Here is a 19789-nt window from a genome sequence, read left to right as displayed (position 1 = left end):
AAGTTCTTCGTGATTCAAATCAGCTAGCTTTATCCTTGCTTAAATGCAAAAGTTGCTATTATTTTCAAATTAGATTATATAAAACAACAAAGCCTAAACCCATTTGCGAGCACCTGTTGGTGGAATAATTACAGTCCAGATTGAAGCTAGTGGTTGAATTCTATAAATGAGAACTGTACTGTGTGTCTCGTTGTAAAAGTCACTCATGGGCTAATGAGTATCTGCCTTTGGCCATTGTCTTCACTGAATAGATTCTTAAGGGTCGAATTATCAAACTGTTGATACAACTGTAGGTATGGATATTTTACTTTGCATCTGGCCTTTACTTCGTGGGGGAAAAAGTGAATTTGAATGGCTTCATTGATTCTCATAGAGTTCATCCAGAGACTGATCAGAGAAACCCAACCCTGGAAAACAACTGCCAATTTCTTTGTGGGGGGTACCTCTGGTTGCCCAAGAGAACTAAAATACCTTCTATGTTAGCCATGGCTTTCTTGTTAGCACACTTGCGTGTACTCGCAAGGTCCTGGGTTCAAGTTCCACTCCAAAACTTAAGCACAAAAACCAAGGTTAGGCTGACCAGTGCAATAGTGAGGGAGTGCTGCACTGCCAGAGGTGCCCTCTTTCGGCACTGAGGCCCTGTCTGCCCTCTCGGGTAGATATAAAAGATCCCATGGCACTATTTTGAAGAAGCGCAGGGAGTTTTCCCCAGGGTCTTGGACAATATTTATCCCTCAATTAACATCACAAAAACAGATCAACTGGTCATTATCATATTGTTGTTTCTGGGAGCTTGCTGTGTCCAAATTGGCTGCTACATTTCCTACAACACAACAGTGTGACTACACTTCAGAAGTACTTATTGGCTGTAAAGAGCTTTGAGACATCCGGTGGTTGTGAAAAGCACTACATAATTGCAAGTCTCTTTTTTTTTTTCTTTTTCTTTTTCTCTTTTAGCCTTAACTGCAAGTATGTGTATTGTGCTAATGTATATTCCATCTCTCATCAGCCAACCTGTGGCTTTTTAAGTGAATTTGCCAATTTAATGATGAATCATACTCATGAGGAACTGGATTATAATGAGCAAGATTTCACATAGGCAGCTACAGGGAAGACTTCAATCCTGTTCAGGCTGTGATTTAATCCTTGCTTGGACTAACCCAAACAGATAAAGCTAGTTATTCCTCCCCCAGTTTTTATTGATTTACTTAAAATGTTTTCACATCAAGCAATGTAACCCTGATGCAATCATATTTCTATTTGGAAACAGATAATTTCATCAGGAACTAAACTATTGAAAACAATATTGGGACTAACAGGGTGATGCAATCCTTTGTGAAGGGCCTTGTACCCAGAGGGGCTAAATTCAGAAGGTATCAAATATAAATATAATAGGTCACATATTCTGGAGCCCATGTCTAAATCTGTTTTTGTGATGTTAATTGAGGGTTAAATATTGCCCTAGACATGGGGATAACACCCTGTGCTTCAAAATAGTGCCATGGGATCTTTAACATTTACCTCAGAAGGCAGACAGGGCCTTGGTTTAATGTCTCATCCAAAAGGCAGCTCCTCTGACAGTTTGGCACTCCCTCACTATTGAACTGAAGTGTCAGCCTAGCCTTGGTCAAACATTTTGTTTAAATATATTTTTGAAGGTCACTGGAAAGATAACAAGAAACCAAGTCAATACTTCAAGTTATTCTGACTACAAAATCTGTTCTTCTAATTCTATCTGTTCCACTGTATGTAGTGAATATTTATTTGAACTCCTGTTTGGTTACAGTCTTTAAATTACCTTTTAAACCTTTAGCTATTCAGTGAACCAGTCTCTTTTTAATATTTGAAATACAAGCCCAAAAGATAGATAACAAAAAAACTTTTGTTTTTAATCTTGTCCAGATTCCAGCACCAAAACGAGGAGAAATAGTGAGACAAATTGGTCATGCTTTGAGAAAGAAACTCAAAGTCCTGGGCAACCTGGTATGTTATCATTCAGTGGAGATTTTCATGTTTGCTGTTTAGAGAAACCATAGGTTGTATGTGTTATTTTTCACCACTTCAAGTAGCTTTCTTTATTAGTAACCTTGATAATACAATGTAGATATGTCATCTTGTGTAGAAGTCTTGCATTTAGCAAATATTTTACTGCCACACTTTGGTGTTAATCTCTGCATCACACCATGTAACTTATGTGAATTTCTGCAACATTCTTGAATTTGATTAGTTGAAATGTATTCATATAACAACACCAAATCATAACAGAAGAGGTAGGAAGATACTGATCACCAGACAGCAAACAAAACTGAAAACTGTCAACAATTCACCATTTAATCAAAATAATTAGTCACCAAACAACAACATATATAGTGCCTTTAATGTAATAAGACATCCCAAGGCTCTTCACAGGAGCGTAATCAAACAAAGTATAACATTGAGCCACAAAAGAAGATATTAGGTTAGATGACTAAAAGCTTGGTCAAAGAGGTAGGTTTTAAGGAATGTCTTAAAGGAAGAAAGCGAGGTGTAGGGAGGATATTCCAAAGCTTGGGGCCTAGGTAACTGAAGGCGAGGCCTCCAGTGATGGAGAGACTAAAATCAGCGATGCACAAGAGGCCAGAATTAGAGGAGTTGTGGGGCTGGAGGAGATTACAGAGATAGGGAGGGCTGAGGCCATGGAAGGATTTGAAAACAAGGATGAGAATTTTAAAAATCAAGACATTGCTTGACCAGGAGCCAGTGTAGGTCACCGAGCACAGGGGTGATAGGGGAACGGGACCCGGTGCAAATTAAAAGGTACGGGCAGCAAGAATGTTGGATGACCTCAAGTTCACGGAGAGTAGAATGAGGGAGACCAGCCAGGAGTGAATTGGAATAGTCAAGTCTAGAGGTAACAAGGGCATGATTGAATGTTTCAGCAGCAGATGAGCTGAGAAGTTCTAGAAAGACTGTATCAATATTCATATTTGAAGTTGGGGTTCTGAATAAAATTCCTGAAATTAAACACGCTTATTAAGGAGAGCCTTTTAGTAACACAAACTATTCGAGATACTTGGGTAAAATTTCCATTTGGCATCTTCTGCAATAACAGTAACATGGCAGAAGGCCTGGAGAAATGCCATTTTTCCAAGTTTTCAGTTGAAGTTAAAGTGGGCAATCAGGAGAACCTCCTGAACATTACAATTGCCTTATGAAAGTACAAATTAGTTTAATATTTTTCTTGTGTATACTTTGGCCTCTATAAAATACCATCACCTTGAACAGATGTGTTGTAAAGGTGAAGAGCTGCTCTCCCATATTACATGCAGAGATTTATTTACTTAACTGTGGTATGTGATGGGAACAAATTTATCTATCTGCAGTGGATAAGGAAAATACTTTACCAGGAACCAATCGCTCTTGCTGAGCTGATTTCTTAAAACCTTTCTTACTCTTCTGCTTTCCACTGATTCAGCCAGACCTGCTGAGTATTTCCAGTATTTTCTGTTTTTATTTCAGATTTCCAGCATCTGCAGTACTTAGCTTTTGTATTTGGGTAACTGAGTGTTTATTTATTTTTTTGTCTCTGTACAATTTTCTGTTCATACCTCCTCTGGTCAAAATGTTGGCTCCTTGCTGGAGCTTGACTCTACAGATTGCCCACATGACGATTATTAATAAGTGAGCCTTGAAAGAGCAGTGGATAGTTATTGAAGCTGGGCTCCATCCTGTTCATATAGTTGTACTTCCAGAAAATTGAACCATGGCCATTCTATCTGTCCCATCCCAGTGAAGTAAACCTGCTGGGCCAAAAACAAAAGTTTTGCTTTGTTACTATGACCGTCTTATTTTGTTTGAGCTGTTGTAAGCCTGAGAGATATACTCATACTTTGTGTGAAACAGTTTTTTCTTGCCAGAAGAATTTGTCTAGTGTTTTGAAATGTTATTCATAAGGGGTCCAGTAGCAAGAACACAATTATGGGAAGATACAGCTTAACCCACAGCTATCCATAGCTCTTCCTTGGTTCTTCTCACAGTAAGTCAGAGGATACACTGTTTTATTAGGGCAAAAACATTTTACTATGAATATTATTTTGCTGTTATAATTCATGGTGTGCATCTGGTGTATTCTTTTAAGGTCACAAATTGTAATTGCTGTGCCCTTTCATCTTTTTTGCACCTTTTTATGTATTAACACTTCCCAAGGTGCTTCACCAGATCATAATCAGACAAAAAAGATATGGACCAAAGGAGGAGACATCAGGACAGGTGACTGAAAGCTTGGTCAAAACGATAGGTTTTAAGGAGCATCTTATGGGAGGAGGAGAGAGGTGGAGAGGTTATGTGAGGGAATTCCAAGGCTTTTGGGCCTAGATAACTGAAGTCATAGACACCAAAGTTGGAGTGAACGAAGTCAGGGTTGCATAAAAGGCCAGAATTGGAAGAATGCAGAGCTCCTAGTTATAGGGCTGGAGGAAGTTAGAGGTAGGATGGGGTGAGGCTATGAAGGAATATGAGTGCAAGGATGGGAATTTTAAATTTAAAATGTTGATGGACTGGGAACCAATGTAGGTCAACTAACATGGATGATAGGTGAAAGGAGCTTGGTGCGAGTTCTGATCTGGCCAGCAGAGTTTGGATGCGCTTCAGTTTAAGGAAGGCAGAAGATTGGGAGGCCAGCCAGGAGAACATAGATTAATCTAGTCTGGAGATGACACGAGCAAGCATGAAGGTTTCAGCAGAGGCGGGGGCGGAGACAAGTGATATTATTGAAGTGGAAGAAGGCAGCCTTAATGAAGGGGAAGATGCAGGGTTAGGCGCTCAGCTCGGGGCCAAATAGGATGTCAGGGTTGCGAACAGTCTAGTGCAGACAGCGATGGTAGCCAGGAAGGAGGACAGAATCAATGGCTATGGAATGGCGTTGATGGCAGGGACAGAGACAATGCTTGAACTAATTAGAAGCTGATAAGCCAGCTGGATCCTCAGGCCAAACAGATTGGAAACCTTTTTGTTGTTGGAGAGCTTTATTGATTGGAAATGCTTGGGCTATTTTTAAGATTGGGTCTATGACAAAATGTCACAGATATGCACTATATGTAAAACATTTACCTTGAGGCTACCAAATCTCTCATTGCATTGCTCACAGGTCAGAGGATGTGTTGCTTTAAAAGGTCAGGGACATTATTCTGTGTAAACTGTAGACTTTTTATTGACCTCTATGAATTCAGTGTTTATTCTCTCCCCTCTCCTCTGCCAGACTGAACATTGAGTTCAATAATTTCAGAGCATGACGGGCTCCATTTTAGTTTTATTTTCAGTTATTTTTTTCTTTTTCCTTTTAAAAAAAAATTTTTTTTGTTTATTTTATTTCATCTTAGTTTGTTCAGTTTGCTTACCCACTGTTTTTTTCATGTTTGTACTTGCGGCTGTTCAGTTTTCAGTCTGTTAACACCCTATCTGTACTAATGCTTTGTCTTTCAACACACCATTAACATATTGTTTGCCTTTGCTCCACGACCTTCTGGTCAGTTATTCTGTGACCTTGTCCTATTTACACCTCCTTTGTTATCTCTTGCCCCATCCCCGCTTTACTTGCTTATAACCTTTTACATTTCTAATATTTGCTAGTTCTGAAGAAGGGTCACTGACCTGAAACGTTAACTCTGCTTTCTCCACAGATGCTGCCAGACCTGCTGAGTATTTCCAGCATTTCTTGTTTTTATTTGTGAAAACTGAGGTTGATATTTAAATTGCCCTTATGAGATGTTAGCAAAATTTATTTCATCGCACCTGTGGGGACTGATTTGTACTGTAAAAAATGTATTCCCATTATCTCCTTTATTAATTATGCAAATAAGAGAATTTACATGTGATGTAACAGCCTATATTTCTTCCACCTGCAGAAAACTAAAGTTGCCCCTTAATCGCTAAAGTATGTGGTTGTGCTTTTGCTTCACTACTTTGATTGTTATCGCAGAGTTGACGTTATAATATTGAATAGTCATTATTTGTATACCACAGAAATCATAATTGGTTTTAATTGCTCTTTGGCTTAATATTTTTTCTGTTTTTAATGTCTACTTTAACATATATCCAATTTTGGATACTGGCGAAAGAGGCCAGTGTTGGGCCTTATTCTGAAGTAGAACTTTTGCATGGAGAATAACCAGATTGAATCCCAGCTAATATGTAGGCTTACTGTCGAACATGTAGACATTTTGACTTTGTTTTCAGGTAATACATTAAGATTGCAATCAAGTTTCTATTCTGTTTTTTTTTGTTTACTTTTAAGCTTTCTTTGGAGATGGGGAAAATTTCTGTTGAAGGTATAGGGGAGGTTCAGGAGTATATAGATATCTGTGACTATGCAGTTGGACTGTCACGAATGTTTGGAGGGCCTGTGCTACCATCTGAACGTAAGTGAAGCAATATTTTCTGACTCTTATTGCTACTATGAGTACCTGTTGTATTGTGTTCTTACTTTTTTGAATTTGGTAAATAAAATGGTATAAAAGCAGCAGTTGAGCTAACAGAGTAAGCTATTTACCCAAGAGAAACAGAAATATTCTCAGGCAAACAATCAAGACTTGAGTAATTTCTATTTCACCGCAAGTTACATTAAAAAACATTTCTATTTTACGGTAGCCAGATATCCTGCGTGTTTGATGTCAGTAGACAAGAGTTTGATTTATTGCCTGAGGATGTCTTTTACTTTCCCATGATCATGATTACTAGGTTATTGTAAAAGCCATTTTCTACAGCCATTCCTGTATCTGATTATTGTCCAAGGGTGCTAAATGTTTTGAACATATGTATTCAACATGGTTTTCCAGTAATAATTGCAAAATTTTTACAGCTGTCTTCCTATCTGAAAAGACGGCTCATAAAAAATGGTTGTATCTGCATAAATTGAGACATCATGCAAAATAGTTTTCACTGATTAATTAAGACTGCATTAATTGAAGTAGTGTCATAATTGTAGTCTTTGCAACCACCCTCAATCTTTAAATGTACCTTTTTTTTAAAAAAAAAACAGTTGCTACGATCAGTCCCTTCAAACAAATGTGAATACATCCACGCTCAAAGTTGTGCCAGGTGCTAAACTTAACTTCTTACTATGTTAATGACTGTGGCCCACAGAAATGGATTTCCTGTGCTGTCAGCTCTTGGATGAAACTTGGTTCAACATTAATTTGCTTCTAATATTTGTTTGCCAGATAACTGGTGGTAGTAGTATTCCTTTATATAGGTTTCACTCTGTACTCTGAAGACTCTTGGGTGGAGTTTTCTTCTGGTGGCGGGGGTCTCAACGTCTTGGAAAAAGCAACACTGAGATCCCCACATCGCCCCTTCTCTGGAAGGCCTGCCAAATCTCGTGCTAATCAGGCACTGAAGTGGACAACAGCGGGCCTTCCGTAGGATCAAGGACACAGTCTCCGGAAGTCTTGCCATTGGAGAGCTGCCGGCCAATCAGTGGCCAGCAGCTGCCGCACCACTGCAGAGGCGGTGGCTGCTGATGCAGGAGCACCTACCAGAGGCCGAGCAGCTTTGCTGGACCCAGGCCTCAGGTAGGTCAGGGCAGGAGGGGTTATGTGGGGTGGGGATGGGGTTCTGGAGCAAGGGAAAGGGGGTGGCTCTCGGTGGCCCCTCCCCTCCTCCGCCCCTGACGGTCTTGATGCCGGGTCCCTTTTTCAGGCACCAAGTATCTTTTAACGAGGCACCCCCACTCCCCTCACCATCCCCGGAGCTGGGAAGCAGCCAGCATGGTTTCTTTGTACCCTCCTTCCCGTGTGGAGACAGGGTCGCCCGCCACACTGTTAATTGTGGCTGTGGAAGGACGAGGCACTTAATTGGGGGTTAATTGCTCAGTTAAGGGACTCAATTGCATAATTGGTGGCGGGGCAGGAAGGCCATTCACAGGCTGGATGGTGGCGGGACCCCCCTCCCGCCCATTGCCACCATCCCACCTGATTTTATGCTCTCCCCGTCTCCAAACCCGCCGCTGGGGAGAGTATAAAATTCCCCCCTTAAAGTTTAGTATTCTGGCTCTCTTCACGTAATTTTTTTCAATAGGGAAAATAGTACACTCAAAAATCCTTTCCCTTTTTGAGAGCTCGGTATTTTCTCGTACCATCCCTTCACCCATTCACTGTTCAAAAACACATTTAATCACCTTGATCCTTTTTAAAAACCCCTAAATCCGAGTTTAATCCAGCATTATGTTGGCATCCTTGTGTAGAAGGTGACTCATGGAGTTGATTAGGACGGAGGAAGAGAAATTCATTGTGCAGTCGATTTTACGTACAAACATACGAATTAGGAGCAGGAGTAGGCCACTTGGCCCCTTGAGTCTGCTACACCATTCAACAAGATTGTGGCTGATCTGATTGTAATCTCAACTCCACATTCCCGCCGAACCCCCGATAACCTTTCACCCTCTTGCTTATCAAGAATCTGACTGCCTCTGCCTTAAAAATATTCAAAGATTCCACTGCCTTTTGAGGGAGTTCCAAAGACACTCGACTCTCTGAGAGAAAAAAATTCTCCTCATTTCTGTCTTCAATGGGAGGCGCCTTATTTTTAAACAGTGACCCCTAGTTCTAGGTTCTCCCACAAGAGGAAACATCCTTTCCACATGCACCCTGTCAAGAGCCCTCAGGATCTTGTATGTTTCAATCAAGTCGCCTCTTGCTCTTCTAAATTCCAGCACATACAAACCTATCATGTCCAATCTTTCCTCGTAAGACAACACCCATTCCAGGTATTAGTCTAGTAAACCTTTGAACTACCTCCAATGTATTTACATCTTTTAACTAAGGAGACCAATACTGTACACAGTACTCCAGATATGGTCTAACCAATGCCCTGCATAACCACCTACTTTTGTATTTAATTCCCCTCGCAATAAACAATAACATTCTATTAGCTTTCCTAATTACTTGCTGTACCTGAATACTAACCCTTTGCGCTTCATGCACTAGCACACCCAGATCGCTCTGCATCTCAGAGCTCTGCAGTCTCTCACCATTTAGATAATATGCTTTTTTAATTCTTCCTGCCAAAATGGACAATTTCACATTTTCACACATTATACTCCATTTGCCAGATCTTGGCCCACTCACTTAACCTATCTATATCCCTTTGTAGCCTCCTTATGTCCTCTTCAGAACTTACTTTCCTACCTATCTTTATGTCATCAGCAAATTTAGCAACCATACCTTTTGATCTCTTCATCCAAGTCATTTTATATAAATTGTAAAAAGTTGCCCCAACACTGGACCATGTGGCACACCACTCGTTGCATCTTGCAAACCAGAAAATGACCTATTTATGCTTACTGACTGGCTAGCTAACAGGAAACAATCTTCTATCCATGCCAATATGTTACCCCCTACACCATGAGCTTTTATTTTCCACAATAACCGTTGATGTGGCACCTTATCAAATGTCTTTTGGAAATCTAAGTACAGTAGTTCCCCTTTATTCACAGCACATGTTACTTCTTCAAAGAACTCCAATAAATTGGTTAAACGTGATTTCCCTTTCACAAAACCATGTTGACTCTGCCTGATTACCTTGAAGTTTTCTAAGTGCCCTGCTATAACAACTTTAATAATAGCTTCTAACATTTTCCCTAAGACAGATATTAAGCTAACTGGCCTGTAGTTTCCTGCTTTCTGTCTCCCTCCCCTTTTGAATAAAGGAGCTACATTCACTATTTTCTAATTGAATGGAACCTTTCCCGAATCTAGGGAATTTTGAAAAATTAAAACCAAAGCTTCAACTATCTCACCAGCCACTTCTTTTAAGACTCTAGGGTGAAGTCCGTCAGGACCCGGGGACTTGTCAGCCTGCAGCTCCAACAATTTGTGCAGTACCACATCCCTGGTGATTGTAATTATCTTGAGTTCCTACCTCCCTCCCTTCCATTTCCTGATTCACACCTATTTCTAGAGGATACAAGTAACACCCCATTGTGAAGACCGTTGCAAAATACCTGTAATTCATCTGCCATCTGCTTATTTTTCCTTACTAATTCCCCAGACTCACTTTCTATAGGACCAATGCTGACTAACTTTTTTAAAAATATCTATAGAAACTCTTACTATCTGTTTTTAGATTTCTAGTTAGCTTTCTCTTGTGTACTGGTATGTTTCCCTCCTTATTAATCTTTTTGTCATTCTTGGCTGTTTGTTATATTCTGTCCAATCTTCTGACCTGTCACCCATCTTTGCGCAATTATATGCTTTTTCTTTAATTTTGATACTAACTTTTTAACTTTTTTAGTTAACCATGGATGGTGGGTCCTTTCCTTGGAATTTTTCTTTCTTGTTGGAATGCATCTATTCTGTGTATTTTGAAATATCCCCTTAAATGTCTGACACTGCATCTCTATTGACCTATCCCTTAACCTACTTTTGCCAGTTCACTTTAGCTAGCTCTGCTTTCATGCCCTTATAATTGCCCTTATTTAAGTTTAAAATTCTAGTCTTAGACCCACTGTTCTCTCCCTCAAACTGAATGTAAAATTCAATCATTATTATGGTCGCTGCTTCCTAGGGGTGCCTTCACTGAAGTCATGAACTAATCCTGTCTTGTTGCACAATACCAGGTCTAGTTCAGCCTGCTCTCTGGTTGGCTCCAGAACCTGCTGTTCTAAGAAACTATCCTGAAAACATTCTATGAACTCCTCATCTAGACTACCTTTGCCCATCTGATTTTTTCCAGTCTATATGTAGATTAAAATCCCCCATGATTATCCCCATACCTTACCGACAAGCTCCCTTATTTCTTCCTTTGTACCCTGTCCTACCGTGTGGTTGCTGTTACGGGGCCTGTACACCACTCCCACAAGTGACTTCTTGCCTTTTATGATTTCTCATCTCTACCCAAACCGCTTCTACATCCTGATTTCCTGAACTTGGATCATCCCTTTCTATTGCACTAATACCATCATTAATTAAACAAGCCACCCCTCCACCTTTTCCTAGCTTCCTGTCCTTCCTAAATGTCATGTACCCTTCAATATTCAGGTCCCAATCTGTTATCTGGCAGCTACGTCTCTGCAATGTCTATTAGATCATGCTTATTTATTTCTGTCTGCGCTATCAGTTCATTTGTTTCGAATGCTATGTGCATTCAGATACAGAGCCTTTAGTTTTGTCCTTTTTATTATTTTTGTAACCTCTAGCCTTATCTGCTTTTACTCTTAGATTTTTACTCTCTGTCCCTTCCTGTCACGGTCTTTTTATCATTTCCCTTATTAATCCCTTTCCCCCACTATTTAGTTTAAAACTCCTTCTACTTCCCTAGTTGTGCAGCTCGCCAGAACACTGGTCCCAGCATTGTTCAGGTGAAGACTGTCCCAGTGGTACAGTCCTCACTTTCCCCAGTACTGGTGCCAGTACCCCATGACCCAGAACCTACTTCTACCACACCAGTCTTTAAAGCCACCATTTAAAAAAAAATTTTATTTGCCCTATGCCAATTTGCATGTGACTCAGGTGGTAATCCAAAGATTATTATCTTTGAGGTTGTGCTTCTTAATTTGGTACGTAGCTCCTCATACTGACTGTGCAGAACCTCTTTCCTTGTCTTGCCTATGTCATTGGTACCTATATGGACCACGACGACTGGATCTCCCCCACCCCTTCAACCCTGAGCAGATGTCCCAAACCCTGGCACTGGACAGGCAACGCCGCCTTCTGGACTCTTGCTCTTTGCTGCAGAGAACAGCATCAGTCCCCCTCACTATACTGTCCCCAACTACCACTATTTTTCTTTTTGCTCCTCCCGCTTGAACAGCTTCCTGTGCCATGACCAGTCTGCTCAACCACCCTGCCGACCTCGCGTTCATCCACACAGGTTGCAAGCACCTCCAACCTGTTTGACAATTGCAAAGGCTGAGGCTCCTCCACTACTGTCTGCTCGGTTCCTTTACCTGCCTCACTCATGTTCACACCCTCCTGTCCCTCACTGCTGGCCAAAACAGACCCTATTCGAAGGGGTGTGATCGTCTTCTGGTACAAAGTATCCAGGTATCTCTTCCCCCTCCCTGATGTTGCGCAGTGTCTGCAGTTTGGCTTCCAGATCCGTAATCTTGATCTGGAGTTCCTCTAGTTGGTTACACTTTCTACAGATTTATTTGTCCTGGATTGTGTTGGCGTCCAGGAGATCCCACATTCTACAGCTACAACACAACACCTGTCCTGCTATTGTTACTTATGTTATTCAGTTAATTTACTTTAATTACTTTCTTAATTAACTTAGAATAATTCCTATGTATACTACAATTTACTGTGCTTATTAAATGCTAGTACCACCTGCAACTAAGAGTTATGCGTGTCTCAATTACACAGGTATGTGTTTTAGGTATTTATTTTAAAGTTTTAGTTCTTTTTATTTATAGATTTTCCCTAACTCCGGTGTCCTCAGCTGACTATTAACACACTGTCCCTTACAATAAGCACTTACCGGCCAATCAACTTGCTAATTACTAAACTTTACTAATACTAATAAAAGCTTACAATTACTGATAAATTATGAGTTTTGAAGGATAAATGAGCAAAATACTCACTCGCCAATCAATCTCTTTCACTCTCGCTCTCGCATGCTCTCTCTTGCTCTCGCTCTAGCGCTTGCTCTCGCGCTCCCTCGTGCTCTTTTCCCCCCTCACGCCCTGGTGTGCCCATCTGAACAGTTGCAGGGGCGCATACCCTGTATCGGACTGTTATACCTAATATGGGACTAGGTGATGCTGTAACTGTCAAACACTGCCATTCCCCACCTTGTGTACACAAACATTTTTGTTTAAGCCTGGATATGTAATGACTATGGGGTAGAATTTCCATGCAGTTTCTCCCAATCGCCTGCTATAACTTCAGTGGAAGATCACCAGAAATCCTCAGAGAAATGATGTGAACCATGGGGAATAGGAGAATCTCTGTGAAATTCTATCTGCATACTTTTATCATGTAGGGATTATGTGAAAAATCAAGAACATATTTAATTGACACTTGACCTCCATTAAAATTTTTCCAAGGTCCTGGACATGCTCTAATTGAACAATGGAATCCGCTTGGTCTAGTAGGAATCATCACTGCATTTAACTTTCCTGTGGCTGTTTATGGCTGGAATAATGCCCTTGCACTTGTCTGTGGAAACTGTTGCCTTTGGTGAGTTATTTTTGTAGAGATGGTCTGAGCTGTATTCATCTTGCTTTTCACATGAATGCATTTGCTTAATTATGAAAATGTATGGTTTGCTTTGTATCACTTGATTTATGAACATTTGCTTGGGATGGCATAGATTTGTGGGTTAGATTCTTGACTTTTCCAATGCAGCCAAGAGTGATGGGCACTTTGTCCAAAAGTTGTTTTTTTTTCCCCTTTCTACCCCAACCTTTTGCTGGCTGTGAGGGTTCTGTACAGTCCAGTTCCTAATGGAATAAAATTTAATACCACGGTCATTTCTGGTCTGTGGAATGATAATTCACATTGGTTGGGAGGGGATTGGATGAAGTAATGGCAGCTTAACCCTGCAGCTGGCTCAGAAGTGCTTGATGCTGCTGAAGTCGACAAAGTCTATATGTGTGTTGAAGGGGTGGAGGAGGTAGGGGGAGCGGGACGTTGGGGGCTGAGCTATTGGAAGAGAATAATGTTCCTCAGTACTGACATGCCCTTTAAAACCTTTACACTTGGGTTGTTTACGATGCTGGAAAGGCCCATCCTTAGTTAGTGTAGAGATTTGTTTTTATAACCGAAGGTCGCTTCAGAGGGCATTGAAATTCAGCCTTGCCACGTGTGACTGGAATCGTGTGTAGGATAGGATCAGGTAGCTTTCCTAAAGGTCAACAATCGGGCTTCTTACATGGTGATTTTTCTATTGCCAGCCTACAAATGATCAGATTTATTGAATTCGGTTTCAAAACTGAATGCAATAAATTTGGCAACTTGTGGGCTAACACTAGAAAATTGAGAATTGCAAAATCAGTCACTCTGCCAATTAGAGCTGAGTAGTAAATGCACTCTTGTTGGCGTTGCCATATCGGAGAAAAGATTTTTCAGCTATGGATCAACTCTAACTTTTCCAACTGCTCCTTTTCATACTTTGCAACCAAAATGCTCTGCTTTGTCTTATTCCTGAATCTTAGTCCACAAGATTGTAAGATATGTTCCTTGCTAGATCTTGATGCCAATCTCTAAGAACTAAGACTTTGGTTCCAGCATTAGCTTTCAACTTCAATGTGGGCTCTTGACTTGATTTATTGTCACAACTATAAAAATGTTACTGTTCTAACTTCAGTTCTGCTTCCTGCTAATACTGACACAAGGAACCAGAAAATATTGCTCACAAATTCCTCAGAGTTCTTGAGTTTCTTTTTGATATAATTCTTGTGTCATGCATCTCTAGTTCCAAAACTGTAATGAGTGTAACTATCTCAAAACCTTCTAAACTGTTGCAAAGTGGTAACAGAAATAGAATGATTTTACAAGAGCTAATTTGCAAGATTATGGGAAAAAGTTGGGGTGCGAAACTAAATTGGACAGCTCTTTCAAGGAGTCAGCACAGGCACAATGAGCCAAATGGCCATCTCCTATGTTGTAAAGTTCTATGATTATGATTGGATATCAGCAATAACCACCTTCCAAATGCATATTCCTGTCCATAAATAAGAAAAATGTCTTCAGTTTTCTTTTGGCAATTGAAATTTGCTTTATCCTATCCTGTCTAATCCTCAACATCTAACGGTTCTGGATTTGGGAGTCCCACCCTTTTTCTTTGTGGGGAATATATAATGCTTTCTGTAATGAAAATAGGATGCAATGGCTTTATAATTTGCAAGGTCAACTTTGTAAAGTAAACTCAACAGTCAGACTTAGTAATGTTCATCTTTTTGAGTCAGCCTTTTCCTTGATTTTGGAATCTGTAATGCTGCTTTCAGAAAAAGATCCTCAATTGTGCACACCTGTCTTCACGAAGGCAACTCATACCTCATCTGAGTCTGAATGTTGTAGGATTCCAATGCCACTGCACCAGTCTGTGAAAAGATTACAATGTTGTTGGAATTTCCAATGGGTCTTGTAATGAATGACAGTCCAGATGTACTCAGATTTATGCTGCTCCTATTCCCCCCTCTATGCCATTAACATAGTGGTCAAGTTGAGATTGGGAACTCGCCAGAGAAAGATATTAAACAATTTTCCTGAGGTAATCATGGTTTACCCCATCCTTAATTAGCAGCATTTATTTGTGGTTATGAGTGCATTAGGATTTTTATACTATTTTATGAAGCTGAAAAAGCGATTTAGCAAAAGTGGACTGGAAACATGCTTGAAGTTAAATCAGTGGGAGGCATTCAAGGAGGGTGCAGACAAATATGTTCCCACAAAGAAAAAAAGGTGAAACTCCCAAACCTAGGGCCCCTTGGATGTCTAGGAGCATGCAGGGTAGGATAAGGTGATAAAGGGAAGCTTGTGTCAGACCAAGAGCTCAATACTGCAGAAAGCCTAGAGGGGTGTAAAAAGTGTAGGTGCAAAATTAAAAGAAATCGGGAAAGCTAAGAGAGGACATGAAAAAAATACTGGCAGGCAAAATCGAGGAAAACCCAAAAATGTGTAATAAATACATAAAAAGCAAGGGGATAACTAAAGGAAGAGTCGGGCCTGTTGGAGACCAAAAGGTTAACCTGTGTGTGGAGGTCGAAAACATGGGCATGGCTCTTTATGATTATTTTGTGAATGTCTCCACAAAAGATGGGAGCAATGCAGACAGTGTAGTTAAGGAGGAGGAGTGTAAAATATTGGATGGGATAAATATAGTGTCCTGAAGACCCTGCCTGCCACGAATGAGGCATATTAATTTCGTCATGAAATATTAATTTTAAACTCTTGCTAGACTGAAAAGATGACTCGTTTAAAGAGATCACAGCAGCAGCTGGAAACATTTGCTTTCTAAGAGAAAGTTGCCTGGAGGAGACTATGGAACTGGTCCCTGATCTAATTAACCCAAATGGATTTTGATCACCAGACATTGAGTATGTAACAAGCCAGCATTCCATCCCCCCCCAATGAGGGTGTCTGCTAAGATGGAGAATCCACAAAAACCGCAGGAGAGTTTTTTGAAAAAACCTAGTCACATGACCAACCTGCTGGCCCAGGGTTTTTGAATTGTGTTCACAGAACAGTTTGAAGACAGAGATATCAATTTGAAGACAAAAGAGAAGGAATCTCTCTCCCTGGCTTTCTCTCTCTCACAAGTTTCCAGATCCACTGAAGCCACTTAAACCTCAAAAGAGAAGTCTCCTACATCGAAACAAGTTTGAAAGTGTGCACTGGTCCCCAATGAAACAGCAAGATTTAACTACAGTTAAAGACTCTACATCGAACTCAAGACAGTAAACGAACTCCAGCTATTGCTTCAAACTTTTCCCCTTTATTGTTTCTCCTTTTCTGTCTCTATCTACATGTGTGTTTATCACGTATGCATGCTAGCATGGTCGCGTCACATGTTCGTAGTAGTTTTAATCGAATTAGGGTTTTAAGGTTAATAAACTTAGACCTTTCTTGTTTAAATCTAAGAAAACATGTCTGGTTAATTTCTTTGACATTACAATTGGAGAGCAGTGAACAAGTATACACTGAGGGGAAGATAAAAACACGGTGTTTTAAAAATGAAACCCTGTTATGGTCAAACCAAGAAAAGGCTGAGAGGTAGCCCCTAGACCCCCTTTCTCACCTGGTCGTAACGATAGAGAGAGAGGAAATATTAAGGGGTTTCGCATCTTTGAAAGTAGGTAAATTACATTTTGAAATGTATACCAGAATGTTAAGCAAGAGAGAAAATAGTGGAGGCTCTGACCATCATTTTCCAGTTTTCTCTGGCTGTAGGCATGTTGCCAGAGGACTGCTAATGTGTACCATTGGTTAAAAAAGGATAGTCTGAGTGTTGCGACCAGGCGAGAAAGGTGTCTAGGGGTCTGTTACTATTTCCACTGGTCTTATTGTAACAGGGTTTAATTTTAAACAGTGTTTTGAGCTCCCCCTTTGTGAATTCTTGTTCACAGCTTTCCAATTATAAGGCAAAGAAATGAGCACAAACAGGCTTTCTTTGGTTTAAAGAAGAAAAGTGAAATTTATTAAACTTACTTAAACTCTAATATGGTTCACGTCTACGGATATACGACACGCCCACGCTAGCATGCACATGCAATATACACATGCAGATAGGGACAGAAAAGATAAAGTGGAACAGTTTGAGGCAATATCTTGTTACTGTGCTTCGAGCTCGCCGTAGTCCTTGATTGAAGGTATGGTCTTGCGTTTTGTCGGGGCCCAGTATTCTTTTTTTTGTAAACCTTGTTCACATAGGAGACTTTTCTCTCTTTGGAGTTTGTGTCTTCAGTGGTTTCCGAAGCTGGTGAGAGTGAGATGAGGGCAGACAGGAGGAGAGGTAATTCTTGCTTCAGTTCCAGGAGTGCGCACGGCATACTGAGCTTGAATCCTTTGTTGGAAGTTCAAATTTCAACAGCCCGCTAATCATGTGACTAAAACTTTTCTGACCACTTCTTCTGTGTATTGGGGAAGCAACGACTGGGTCCCTTTGTTCCAACACTGTTAGTACTATGCAAATGTCCTTCCAGTTAGGGGCTTGCAATTTTAAGTTTTAATGTTCATGTGGCGAAATAATGTGTACCTCAGTCTTGGCAGGTGGGGGGTTTGCCTGACACTGAGTAATTACAGGCTAGTCAGCCTAACCTCAGTGGTGAGCAAATTATTGGAAGAAAATTCTGAGGAGCAGTTTAATCATTTAGAAAAGCATGGATTAATTAAGGACAGGCAATGTGGATTTGTTAAGGGAAGGTTGTTCTGACAAACTTGATTACATTTTTTGAGGAGGTAACAAGGAGGGTTGGTAACAGTAGCACGTTTGATCTAGTCAACATTTATTTTAGCAAGACTTTTGACAAGGGCCCACATGGCAAACTGGTCAGAATAGTAAGAGCATATGGGATCCAAGGGAAAATGGCAGGTTGCAAGGAGCAAAGGGTAATGGTCAACGGGTGTTTTTTGTGACTAGAAGGCTGTTTCCAGTGGGGTTCTGCAGGGTTCAGCACTAGGGCCCTTTTCGTGGTAAATATCAATGATTTACATTTAAATGTACAGATCATGATTAAGAAGTTTGTTGATGATACAAAAATTGGTTTGTGTGGCTGATAGTGAGGAAGAAAGCTTCCTGCAGGCTGCAGCTATCAATGGAATGGTCAGTTGGATAGAAAAGTGGCAAATGGAATTCAATCTGGAGAAACATGGAATAATGCATGTGGGGAGGGCAAACAGGGTAAGGGACTACACAGTAAATGGTAGGATACTGAGAAGTGTGAAGGAACAGGGAATCTTGGAGTGAATGTTCCCAGACTCCCTGGAGGCAGCAGGAAAAGTAGATACAGTGTTAAGGTGGCATACAGAATACTTTTAGCTAATGCATAGAATATAAGAAAAGGGAAGGTTTGCTAGAACTATACAAAATGCATGTTAGGTCACAGCTGGAGTGCAGTTCAGGTCGCCACATTACAGGAACGATGTGATTGCGCTCGAGCGGATGCAGACTTATCTATGAGGTTGTTGCCAGGACTGGAGAAATTTAGCAATGAAAAAAGATTGAACAGTGAAGGCTGAGGGGAGATTTAATTGAGGTGTATAAAATTATGAGGGGCCTATAGTGAATAAGAGGGACCCTTAGCAATCGATACCAGAGGACATAGGTTTCAAGTAATTGGTAGAAGAATTAGAGGGGTTTTCACCCAGGGGTGAGAAATGTTTTCACTCGGGGGGTGGTGAGTTCTGGAACTCAGTACCTGAAAGGGTGATAGAGGCAGAAATCTTCATCACATTTAAAAAGTTCTTGGATATGCACTTGAAGTGCTGCAATCTGTGAGGCTACAGGTCAATATCTGGAAATTGGGATTAGGCTGAATAGCTTACTTTTGGTCAGCATGGACACAATGGCCAAATGGCCTCCTTGTGTGCTATAAATTTATATGATTCTGTGTCTTTTATGTTCACAGGAAAGGAGCTCCCACAACTCCACTAACTAGTGTAGCAGTTACACAGTAAGTATTTTTTTGTACTGACAATTAATGTTTTGCTGTTTTCAAACAAGAATAGATTGCTACTACCTGAACTGGTAGAATAGTTTATTATGTAATATGACCTTTATTTGGACCTGACTCTTGTGACGGAAACCACATCTGCCAAATGGAAACATATTCATTTTAATCATACGGAACACGATTTGAATGCTTACTGGATGTTGAAAATAACTTGTTTAAAAAGCCAAAACGTGGCTGCACATTTGCATCCTGCGAGACTGTTGCACAGAGGGATGTGCTCCCTGATCAATTAGCCAGATGGGTTTTGTCAATAGTGATGATCAAAAGATATTGAGATACATTGTCTGTTTAAGAGCCAGCAGTCCACTCTTCTCCTTCCCCCCCCCCCCCCCCCCCCCCCCCCCGGCCACCCCCAATTCCACTGAGTGTGTCTGGTAAAGCTTTGAAGAATCAACAAACCGTAAAAGGCAATGCTGTCTCAAACAAAGTGCTAGTCACATGACTAACCTGTTGGCCATCCTGGGAATTGATTAAATTGTGCTCACAAAACAGTTTTGAGACAGACTGCTTTTGAAGACCAAAGATAAGCAAGGTCTCTCTGTTTCTCTTTCTTTCTCCCTCTCTCTCTCTCTTTCTCCCTCTCTCTCTCTCTTTCTCCCTCTCTCTCTCTCTTTCTCCCTCTCTCTCTCTCTTTCTCCA

General features: G+C 40.7%; 1 protein-coding gene across 2 annotated transcripts in view; it reads left to right on the top strand.

Annotated features, from left to right (window-relative positions):
• The window catches only part of aldh7a1 (aldehyde dehydrogenase 7 family, member A1), a 67294-nt gene that overhangs the window by 5354 nt on the left and 42151 nt on the right, over positions 1-19789 (top strand). The window contains exons 4-7 of one of the 2 annotated variants that reach the window (XM_068029940.1): positions 1903-1983; positions 6272-6395; positions 13022-13154; positions 19046-19090. In XM_068029940.1, coding sequence (XP_067886041.1) covers positions 1903-1983; positions 6272-6395; positions 13022-13154; positions 19046-19090 — 383 coding nt within the window. The remainder of the gene's footprint in view (positions 1-1902; positions 1984-6271; positions 6396-13021; positions 13155-19045; positions 19091-19789) is intronic. The other variant, XM_068029941.1, reaches the window with a different exon arrangement.

The sequence above is a fragment of the Heterodontus francisci genome, chromosome 4 (assembly GCF_036365525.1).
Source record: "Heterodontus francisci isolate sHetFra1 chromosome 4, sHetFra1.hap1, whole genome shotgun sequence".
NCBI classification, from domain to species: domain Eukaryota; kingdom Metazoa; phylum Chordata; class Chondrichthyes; order Heterodontiformes; family Heterodontidae; genus Heterodontus; species Heterodontus francisci.
The sequence above is the reverse complement of the archived record's forward strand: the minus strand, read 5'-3'. Positions and strand labels throughout refer to the sequence as shown.